General features: G+C 40.3%; 1 protein-coding gene across 1 annotated transcript in view; it reads left to right on the top strand.

Moving 5' to 3' along the window:
* Positions 1-12,241, top strand: part of man2a1 (mannosidase, alpha, class 2A, member 1) — a 41,892-nt gene that overhangs the window by 8,394 nt on the left and 21,257 nt on the right. Inside the window, exons 5-7 of the mRNA XM_010900329.5 lie at positions 721-848; positions 6,640-6,813; positions 11,431-11,617. Of these exons, the coding sequence (XP_010898631.1) occupies positions 721-848; positions 6,640-6,813; positions 11,431-11,617 (489 nt within the window). The remainder of the gene's footprint in view (positions 1-720; positions 849-6,639; positions 6,814-11,430; positions 11,618-12,241) is intronic.

Raw genomic sequence — 12,241 nt, 5'->3', positions numbered from 1 at the left:
TTTTGTGACTGCACTTAAAGAAACATTCAAAGCTCTTGACATTTTCCAGATTTATTGACCATCTTTTAAAGTAATGATGGTCTGTCATTTCTCTTTGCTTATTTGAGCAGTTCTTGCCATAAAATGGAGTACTACACTACAGACGTAATGATGGCCTGTCTACCAACCATGCCTTGTCACAACACAACTGATTGGCTCAAATGCATTAAGAAAATAATCCATACATTTTTAGGCACACCTGTTAGTTTAAATATATTCCAGGTGACTACCTCATGAAGCTGGGTGTGCAAAGCTGTCATCAAGGCCATCTTAGAATCTACAATATGAATTGTATTTTAATCTGTTCAACGCTTTTTTTGGTTGCTACATTATTCCATGTGTTATTTCATTGCTTTAATATCACATTGTATTATTGTACAATGTGGAATAAAATTTAAAATAAAGAAATAGCCTTGAATGAGTAGGTGTTTCCAAACTTTTGACTGGTACAGTATATTCCTATACAAAATAACATCTTTATTTAAATTGTTGTATCAGGTGTTTAACAAGTCATACACTTTGTACTTGTGGATAAAGTGTTATATAATATAGAATGGAGAAAGAAGTTCATGAATACCTTTATATTTATTTGTTTTCATTTTGTCTTTGAGCTATGGAACTTGAATTGACTGAGCTGACAGTCTGAGAGCCTGATTGCTTATTTTTCTCTCTGTTGTGTAGTCTGGTTGAGCGAGGCCAGTTGGAGATTACAACGGGCGGCTGGGTGATGCCCGATGAAGCCAACTCACACTATTTTGCATTAATTGACCAGCTATTGGAGGGACACCAATGGCTGGAGAAAAATTTGGGTGAGTACGTAATACAATTGCCTATATCAGGCATTTGTTTTCTTGGAAGAGATAATCAAAATGAAACTTTTGGCAAGCACAACAAATGCATAAAATGTTTTGTTGCGGTCTGATGAAAATATTTTATCTAAAAAAAGACACATTTAAGATAATTGAATTTTGTTCTGTATTTTCCAAATAGTTAACATAAAATAATAATACTTCAGAAGTATGTTGAATACATTTACTTGGTCCTTGAGTCAGGAAAATATTAAATGGAAGGGAGTGTCAGCTGTAAATATATATAACTTCTATAACTTTTTCTGACAATCAGAGATGTTAACTGTTGTGTACACATGAACGCAAGGGCAACTCACTTACTAAACCAGTGTGCCAGTTTCTTGCAGATCTGAGTATTAATTTATTCATTTTGTACAATATTATGTTTGTGTGCGTGTGCATGAGTAATAAGCATGTACACTATATGTGTATATATGTGTGAGTCTATATAAAGTGAGGAAAACATTTATTTGATCCCCTGCTGATTTTGTATGTTTGCCCACTGACAAAGAAATCATCAATCTATAATTTTAATGGTAGGTTTATTTTAACAGTGAGAGACAGAAAAACAAAACAAAAAAAATTCCATAAAAATGCATGTCAAAAATGGTAGAACTTGATTTGTATTTTAATGAGTGAAATAAGTATTCGACCCCTCTGCAAAATATGACTTAGTACTTGGTGGCAAAACCCTTGTTGGCAATCACAGAGGTCAGACATTTCTTGTAGTTGGCCATCAGGTTTGAACACAACTCAGGAGGGATTTTGTCCCACTCCTCTTTGCAGATCTTCTCCAAGTCATTAAGGTTTTGAGGCTGACGTTTGGCAACTCGAACCTTCAGCTCCCTCCACAGATTTTCTATGGGATTAAGGTCTGGAGACTGGTTAGGCCACTCCAGGACCTTAATGTGCTTCTTATTGAGCCACTCCTTTGTTGCCTTGGCCATGTGTTATGGGTCATTGTCATGCTGGAATACCCATCCACGACCCATTTTCAATGCCCTGGCTAAGGGAAGGTTCTCACCCAAGATTTGACGTTACATGGCCCCGTCCATCGTCCCTTTGATGCAGTGAAGTAGTCCTGTCCCCTTAGCAGAAAAACAACCCCAAACATAATGTTTCCACCTCATGTTTGACGTGGGGATGGTGTTCTTGGGGTCATAGGCAGCATTCCTCCTCCTCCAAACATGGCGAGTTGAGTTGATGCCAAATAGCTAGATTTTGGTCTCATCTGACCACAACACTTTCACCCAGTTCTCCTCTGAATAATTCAGATGTTCATTGTCAAACTTCAGACGGGCCTGTACATGTGCTTGCTTGAGCAGGGGGACCTTTCGGGCGCTGCAGGATTTCAGTCCTTCACAGCGTAGTGTGTTACCATTTGTTTTCTTGGTGACTATGGTCCCAGCTGCCTTGAGATCATTGACAAGATACTCCTGTGCAGTTCTGGGCTGATTCCTCACCGTTCTCATGATCATTGCAACTCCATGAGGTGAGATATTGCATGGAACCCCAGACAGAGGGAGATTGACAGTTTTGTGTTTCTTCCATTTGCGAATAATTGCACCAGCTGTTGTCACCTTCTCACCAAGCTGCTTGGCGATGGTCTTGTAGCCCATTCCAGCCTTGTGTAGGTCTACAATTTTGTCCCTGACATCCTTAGACAGCTCTTTGGTCTTGGCCATGGTGGAGAGTTTGGAATCTGATTGATTGCTTCTGTGGACAGGAGTCTTTTTACACGGGTAACAAGCTGAGATTAGGAGCACTCCCTTTAAGAGTGTGCTCCTAATCTCAGTTTGTTACCTGTATAAAAGACACCTGGGAGCCGGAAATATTTCGGACTGAGAGGGGATCAAATACTTATTTCACTCATTAAAATGCTAATCAATTTATAAAAATTTTGACATGCGTTTTTTCTGGATATTTTTGTGGTTATTCTGTCTCACTGTTCAAATAAACCTACCATTAAAATTAGACTGAAGATTTCTTTGTCAGTGCCAAACGTACAAAATCATCAAATTTTTTCCCTAACTGTAAATATGAATTATACTGCTCAAAGAAATGAAGGGAACACGTAATCATCACAGTATAACACCAAGTCAGTAAAACTTCAGGGATATCAATCCGTCCAGTTAGGAAGCATAAACGATTGTGAATCAATTACCTGACTGATTCTTCTATAGTTTTGTGTTTTGTTAGTATCCTTGTCACTACTGGTAGCATGAGGCGGTACCTGCAGCCCATTCAGGTTGCACAGGTTGTCCAGCTTCTCCAGGATGGCACATCCATACGTGCCGTTGCAAGGTTTGCTGTGTCTCCCAGTACTGTCTTAAGAGCATAGAGGAGATACCAGGAGACGGGCCGTTACACGAGGAGAGCAAGACAGGGCTGTAGAAGGGTATTAGTCTTGCAGGAGGACCGGTATCTGCTCTTTTGTACGAGGAGGAACAGGAGGAGCACTGCCAGAGCCCTACAAAATGACCTCCAGCAGGCTACAAACAGCCAGAATCAGACTCCATGAGGGTGGCATGAGGGCCCAACATCCTCTAATGGGACCTGTGCTCACAGTCCAGCACCGTGCAATTCGATTGGCATTCACCAGAGAACACCAGAATTGGCAGGTCCGCCTCGTTCTCTTCACAGATGAGACCAGGTTCACACTGAGCACTTGTGACAGACGTGAAAGATTCTGGAGACGCCATGGTGAACGTTATGCTGCCTGCAACATCATCCACCATGACCGGTTTGGCGGTGGGTCAGTGATGGTCTGGGGAGGCATATCCTTGGAGGGTCGCACAGACCTCCACATGCTAGCCAATGGTTCCCTGAATGCTGTTAGGTACTGTGATGGAATACTCAGACCCATTGTTAGACCTTCAGCTGGTGGAGTAGGCTCTAGGTTCCTACTGGTGCAGGACAATGCCCGGCCTCATGTGGGCAGAGTGTGTAGGCAGTTCATTGATGACGAAGACATTGATGCCATTGACTGGCCCTCACATTCCCCAGACCTGAATTGAGAACCTCTGGGACGTTATGTATCGGTGCATCCGACGCCGCCAAGTAACACCACAGACTGTCCAGAAGCTCACTGATGCCATGATCCAGGTCTGGGAGAAGATCCCATAGGACACCATCCACCGTCTCATCTGGGCATGCTCCTGATGTTGTCGGGAGTGCATACAGACATGTGGGGGCCATATACACTACTGAGTGACATAAGTTGCTGTGATGAAATTCACGCAAGTTGGACAGCTTGTGATTTCAAGTGTTTAACTTGATTTTCGGTGTGAGTTTGAATCCAGCCCTCAGTCGGTTGTTGACTTTGGTTTCCATTGACAGTTGTCATTTTGTTCCCAACGAATAACACGATGTACAGTAAAGATTTTTATCTTTAATTAATTTTGTTCATCGAGTCATCGGTGTGTGACTTCAGTGTTCCCTTAATTATTTTGAGCAGTGTATTATTATTTTTATATATTTGTGCCAATTTTAAATATCTCGTACATAAGTATTTATTTACCATTAACCATGAAACACAAATGTAAAAAAAGATATACATACTACCATTCAAAAGTTTGGGGTCAATTAGATATGTCCTTGTTTTTCAAAAGAAAAACTACATCAAATTGTTCAGAAATACAATGTAAACATTGTTAATTTAGTAAATGACTATTGCAGCTGGAAACTGCAGTTTTTTTATTTTTTTTATGGAATATCTGCATTGGCGTCCAGAGGCCCATTATCAGCACCCAACACGTGGTCCAACGGCACGTTGTGTTTGTTCAAGTTTATCATTTTAAAAACCCTTTTGCAAGTATGTTAGCATAACTGAAAATGGTTGTGCAAATTGTAAGAAGCAATAAAATTGGCCTTCTTTATACAATTTGAGAATCTGGAGCATCAGCAATTGTGGTTTCGATTACAAGCTCAAAATGTCCAGGCTATCACTCTATTTTGTAAAACCATGCCAAGCCCTGTGGATGGCGCTCGATTGGATCCAATTTCCTCCTACAACAGGACAATGACCCACAGCACAGCTCCAAACTATGCAAGAACTATTTAGGGAAGAAGCAGTCATCTGGTATTCTGTCTATAATGGAGTGACCAGCACAGTCACCAGATCTCAACCCTTTTGAGCTGTTCTGGGAGCAACTTGACCATATGGTACGTAAGATGTGCCAATCAAGTCAATCCAACTTGTGGGAGGAGCTTCAGGAAGCATGGAGGGAAATCTCTTCAGATTACTTCAAGAAATTGACAACTAGAATGCCAAAGGTCAGCAAGGCTGTAATTGCAGCAAATAGATTTTTTTTTTTTTTGTTGAAAGCAAAGTCTGAAGAACACTTTTTTTCAATTAAAAATCATTATTTCTAACCTTGTCAATTACTATATTTCCTATTCATTTTGTTATATTTCTTATTGAATCTCATTTCATGTATGTTTCTTTCTTATTGAAAGGACATTTCTATGTGACTCTAAACTTTTGAACGGTAGTGTATGTTTCTGCTTTGTCTTTGACAAGATATTGCGTGTAGAGTGATGAAATAAATAAATGCATTATATCAGTCAGAAATTAAATAAAATGTTTTCTGGGAATTGAAGGGGCTGATGCACAGGAATGATACTCATTTTAGGCCTATTTAAAAACTGTAAAACATTAGAGCTTAGAGATGAATCAGATGCATTCACTGTTGGTTAGGAAAAGTCGCTTAGCATTTGTTTTACTTTTACCAAGGCCTAAATCCTTATCATATTGCAGGGCATTTATCTTCCTTCATGAAATGACTCTCTTGCCCCTTATTTTTTTCCATCTCCGGGCCTATTCCAAGGCAAGATATAGAAACTCAATCATGTATTGATTAAACATTGAACAACAATTCATCTTTTGCATGGAGGTATGGCCTGAAGGCAGAATTTACTTTTAAATTGTTCATAAAACAATCAGTCTTGCACAAGGTTTGGCCAGTGTTGTTTGAAAAACACACTGCGAAAGTTGTAAACGTTCTGCCCACACTCTCTTTTAGAAACTGCCATCATGGCCCTCTTCCAAGATTTCTAAATATAAAAGGAGGTTGATTTTGTTACCATAAAATGTTAATGATCTGAGCACAGACCACATAAATATAATCTGGATCTGATTTCTCAATGCAAACACATACGGCCATGTAAGTTTTATAAATCCTAATTATTTTGTGCACACACAAATCCTAGAATCCCCACCTACACAGAATGTAGTGACATTTGTACTTCCGGTGGATGAATGAGGCCTCGGGTGAGATGGATGAACACCTGGATATTGGATGAAGCCTGGGATTGTCTCAGCGTTATCTAGTCCGTGTGAGGTAGGGACGGCAGGGTATTCCTTGACTCATTGTTCTCTTGCGACGTCTGGGAGCCTGCAAGCTGAAAGAGTGCTTCCTTCTATTCACTGGTTCTGTTGACATCCTGTTTAAGCAAGCATTGTGATTAGAAAGCAGTGGCATGGCACATCGATTTCGTCCGCAATCTCCTGAGCCTGTTAAGTAGTTGTGGCAATAAAACAAAGGTATAAGTAGATAACACTAAATGTAGAAAATATTTGGTCACCCCCCCCCCCCCCCCCCTAAGCCTGGAGGCTGTATATGGTACTGTAAGTGTCCAATCCAAGGGTTTTGAAATTGTGTTTTTTTTTGTTGCTCTTCGTTTCATCTCAGTGTGTTGTTGCTTACCTCCTGCATTAACATTTCTCTTACCCTCTGGTCTCCCCTGCTAGGAGTGAAACCTCAGACGGGCTGGGCTGTGGACCCATTTGGCCACTCTCCTACCCAGGCGTACCTGCTGAAACAAGCTGGCCTGGCCAACATGCTTATCCAGAGGGTGCACTACTCCATCAAGAAACATTTTGCCAGTCAGAAGACGCTGGAGTTCTTTTGGAGACAAAACTGGGGTAAGTATGCTGGCTGACTGTAACCCTGTAGCATTTGCAGAGTTAGCGTTTCCCCTAGCTAGATATTTTTACTAGGTGGGGCACTAAGGCCCTCAAATAAACGTCCAGTGCCTCTCTTAAAAATGTAATTTGAAGCCTGTACTTTTAAGTTTGAAGAGAAATGAGCAAGGTGGAGTGGGCATCCTTACCATTAACATGATTGGGGGAAACTGTTAAAGCTGCTGTAGTGTTCAACATGCCTCTCCTCATGCCTCTGTTCTCAGCGGTTCACTGTTCTACCCTCTGAATTTGGGCAGAACAGTCTATTTGAAGTCCAAGTTAGAAGTAGAACTTCAGCCTATTTGAAGTCCTAGTTCTAATTGGACAGAAAGAATAACTTGACCTGAGAGTGACTAATACAGAACAGAAAGAAAACACATGCTGTCAGATACATCCAATTACTTACTTATTATACATATTTTCTGTGGCCGATACTGTCTGTGGTTTTATGTGTTAAACCTTGGGCAGTTAGCTTGTGTAACTAGCATCGCTACAATAAATGACAGTTGTATCTGCTATGGATACCACTGAATTGCTTTTCTCATGTCCCTAGATAACTGCAAACATATCACATTCAAGTTCAAAAGCTCTTCTCCCAAAGCTCTAAGAACAGGGTTTCTCAGACTTCTTTGTCCCATTTCAAAGTCCCACCATATATCAACTGTATTGGAGCTTTAATATCCATAAAAACTGAATGTCTGAATTGTAATAATCCGTTAAGGTTTTAAATGCATCACGGAAGACCAGGAAATAATGTTATACAGTCTTTTGTGTAGAAACTAACATAATCATTATTTGTGTTCTTTCTCCTCCCAGTCTGATTGACTGCATGGTCATGTCCACCCCCCTTAGGGGTTGTAAAGGAACGCACATGTTCCTTTGAGTTTTATCTGTCAGGAATGGGTTCAGAAGGTTTCGTAGTTTAAATTGTATAAGAGAGAGCCTTAATTATTTTTAAAGAAAACCGTTATATTGGTACCATTGCATCCAGGAAGCTCAATTGTCTGAGTACTGTGTAAAACCATGTTCACCAATATGCACTGTAAATGATAGGAACAATCTAGACATAAGCCTCATGAATAAAGGAATTGGGAATTTGGATCTCAATTATAAGGGGTGATTCATATTTGCTGTGAACCATCTGCAGTGTGTGTGCGTGTGACAGGGAGCAGTTGGTAACAGAACAGGCGTTGTTAGTTAGTGGGTCCATGCAGTCATGCTGGAGCCAACCGTCCCCCAGACGCTCTATCCCAAAAAAAAACGGGTGATTACGCAAACCCCTAAGCCAAATGTTAAAGTCGTCATTAATGCTTCTTCAATGGGTGTGCAGATGCCAACATTCATCTTCAGTGCCAGAGAGAGCTTCTGTTTGCACGTTTATTTCATGAAAAATATCAAATCCTGTTTTGCTTATTAATAGCACAGTGAAAATCAGATCTGCTTGGGCTTGTTTCTGGTTGTGTATACATTTTATTTTATTCTCTGTTGTGACGTAAAGTTATCTGTTGATGCCAAAGTAGATTGTGTGCTGCCATTCTACCAGTATAGCCAAATGGGTCCCACTCCCTAATTACACAGTGTTGCTTAGTCTGAGGGAAATGTTTTGGAGTAAATGAGCATTGACTGTACATTAACAACATGAGTTCAAGTAGTGTGGCTTTAAGACTTGATTTAAATGAGAGTTGAATGAATGGGGGGAAAATGTCAGTCTGAGGATGTTGTTTTAGCTGTAACAAACTGGTCAAACATGAGTAGATGACAGCATATAGTCGGTCAGCCTGCACGCTGCTGTCCTACTCTTTATTCCCCCTGCTCAATATCAAACATGGGGTCAAGATACATGTCATGGAAAACCAACATTGAATTTGTGGTTGGAAAAGCTGCGATTGTTTTGAGAAACCGACATCCTGTGGCATGATGGAGTTCATGGTTTGAAATGTGCAATGTCACATTGGCAGATGCATATGGGCGATGACTGCATGCTCTGACTCAGGAAGCTGGCCCCTTACTGCTTGAGAAGTAGGGTTACATCTCATTTGAAGTTAGCAAATGTAAACGGTTCAATACTAGATAAGATTATCAGTCACTGTTGGTTTATATCATTTTATACCATTATCAAAGAAACAAACGGGCTTCAGTGTATTCTATTGAGATACAGTGAAAATGTAAGTACACTCCCTGGAAAGTAAATGTTTACATTTTTGGCCAAATTGTATTCTTCACTTCAACACGATTGACAGAAAAAGGTAACCTAATTTAACAGAGACTGAAAGATTATGCTTTCAATAATTTTTTGCATTACAAAATAAGTACACTCCTAACTTGAACAGCTGGTATTACCCCTTTAGTTGACAACAATTTATGTAATCGTTTCTTGTAACTGTTCATCAGTCTTATACTCTACTGGATGGAATTTTTGCCCACTCTTCTTTACAGTACTCCTTCAAATGTTTCATGTTTGAGGGCTTTCTTAAGGGCACGGCCCACTTCAAGTCCCCACAAAGCATTTTGATTGCATTAATATTGCATTGGGATTTTACTTAGCCATAAGTAACCATAACCACCTTCTTTTTGAGTCATTCTTTAGATTTGCTGTACATTCTGGGTCATTGTCCTGTTGCAATATGTCCATGTTATGTTCAGCTTCAGCTTTTGACAGATGGGCTCACATTCTTCTCAAGCATTTTGTGATACGAAATAGAATTTGCCAAAAAAAGCAGCTCCAAACCATAATACCACCACCTTCAGGCTTCAGGGTTGGTATGAGTTGGTAAGGCAATGTTCAGTTTGAGTTTTTTTCAAAAATAGTGTCAGGCATTGTGGCCAAACAACTCCATCTTTGACTCATCTGTCCAGAACACATTGTTCCAATAGTTTTGATCTTTAAGGTGCTGTCTAGCAACTGTCAGTTGTGTCTTGGTACTTTTTTTTTAGAGCAGAGGCTTCTTATTTTGTGACCTCCCATGTAGGACCAAGTTTGCAGAGTTTCTGACACATGCACTTCGACATTGATTGTAGCTGGAGCAGCCTGCAGATCCCTTAATGTTCTTTGAGACCTCTGTATGCATCTTTAGTCAGCTCTTGGGCTCAATGCGAGGGGAAGAGCTATCTTTTGAAGTTTTTCAGTGGTCTGGATTTTGATTTGTTGAAGTTGTTTGTTTATTCATGTATTTGGTTGGAATTCAAATATCCACATCATCAGATATGTTAAAAAAAAGTTTTCAGAGGGTGTACTAACTTTCACATGACTATATACAGTGGGGAGAACAAGTTTTTGATCCACTGCCGATTTTGCAGGTTTTCCCACTTACAAAGCATCTAGAGGTCAAATTTTTATCATAGGTACTGTTCAACTGTGAGTGACAGAATCTAAAACAAAAATCCAGAAAATTACATTGTATGATTAAGTAATACATTTGCATTTTATTGCATGACATAAGTATTTGATACATCAGAAAAGCAGAACTTAATATTTGGTACAGAAACCTTTGTTTGCAATTACAGAGATCATACGTGCTTCACGGTTGGGATGGTGTTCTTGGGGTTGTACTCATCCTTCTTCCTCCAAACACAGCGAGTGGAGTTTAGACCAAAAAGTTCTATTTTTGTTTCATCAGACCACATGACCTTCTCCCATTCCTCCTCTGGATCATTCAGATGGTCATTGGCAAACTTGAGATGGGCTTGGATATGCGCTGGCTTGAGCAGGGGGACCTTGCGTGCGCTGCAGGATTTTAATCCATGATGAGTGTGTTACTAATGGTTTTCTTTGAGACTGTGGTCCCAGCTCTCTTCAGGTCATTGACCAGGTCCTGCCATGTAGTTCTGATCCCTCACCTTCCTCATGATCATTGATGCCCCACGAGGTGAGATCTTGCAGAGAGCCCCAGACCGAGGGAGATTGACCGTCATCTTGAACCTCTTCCATTTTCTAATAATTGTGCCAACAGTTGTTGTCTTCTCACCAAGCTGCTTGCCTATTGTCCTGTAGCCCATCCCAGCCTTGTGCAGTTCTACAATTTTATCCCTGATGTCCTTACACAGCTCTCTGGTCTTGACGATTGTGGAGAGGTTAGAGTCTGTTTGATTGAGTGTGTGGACAGGTGTCTTTTATACAGGTAACAAGTTCAAACAGGTGCAGTTAATGAGTGGAGAACAGGAGGGCTTCTTAAAGAAAAACTAACAGGTCTGTGAGAGCTGGAGTTCTTTCTGGTTGGTAGGTGATCAAATACTTATGTCATGCAATAAAATGCAAATAAATTATTTAAAAATCATATAATGTGATTTTCTGGATTTTTATTGTAGAGTACCTATGATAAAAATTACAGACCTCTACATGCTTTGTAAGTAGGAAACACTGCCGATTTCGCAGGTTATCAAATACTTGTTCTCCCCAGTGTATGTATTTTTTTTCAGAACTACTTTTGTGCCACCGCCAGTATCTTTGACAATGTTTTGGTCAAGTAGGTTATGTTTTTAGTACACATTCTGAAATGTTATGTGGATGTTTGAGGCGTAACATATTCCATGATCTATGTTCAATTGACATATTCTGTTCTATTTCATGTACTGTTGCAGACCCAGCCTCCAGCACGGACATGCTATGTCACATGATGCCTTTCTATAGTTACGATGTTCCCCACACGTGTGGTCCTGACCCTAAGGTTTGCTGCCAGTTTGACTTCAAAAGGCTTCCTGGTGGGCGGGTCAGCTGCCCCTGGAGGATCCCCCCTCAGCCAATCACGGATGTAAATGTACAACAAAGGTAAACAATCACACATAAATGGAATGCAAATTTACTGTGAATTACAGCATTTGAATTGAAGAATTGTTGTCTTCTTGACTTTACACATGGCAGAAAATTGGGTTTGACCTGGAGTTCACAGTTACTAAACAAACACAGCATGTCACACAGACTTTGGATCCTTTGTGGGTTTCATAATCTGGGATTTGTCCCATAGTTCGACTTTCCCTGCTAAAAGGGAATGTTTTAGTAACATCGGTTTATGGAGAAGTCCACATTCTCCCTACAGTTGGATGGAGTTACCGTTCCCTCCGTGTGATGGGTTTGACAAGGATCTAAAGCTGTACGAATGAGATAAGCCATCGAAGCCACTACGATAATAATCTGTTGTGGTAATAAGTCATTTCAGATGGCCTCTGTTTTTCCAGCAGAAGATAGTCTGTGTTTCTATGGGAAGGCATGGATGATAAGGGAACTTTCTGACACAGTAGCAAATCCAAGATTAACTGGTTTGGACCCAGTATTCCCCAGTTGTGTGATTACAGAACATGGTTATAACAGATAGAGCCAGATGGACAAATGTTGGACTGGAGAATTGAGGACGATGAAATGTCTATAAAAAAATGACTGTCCACACACATGTAC

Source organism: Esox lucius, chromosome 14, assembly GCF_011004845.1.
Source record: "Esox lucius isolate fEsoLuc1 chromosome 14, fEsoLuc1.pri, whole genome shotgun sequence".
In the NCBI taxonomy this organism is placed as follows: Eukaryota; Metazoa; Chordata; class Actinopteri; order Esociformes; family Esocidae; genus Esox; species Esox lucius.
Note: the sequence above shows the minus strand (reverse complement) of the source record. Positions and strands in the feature narration are given on the sequence as shown.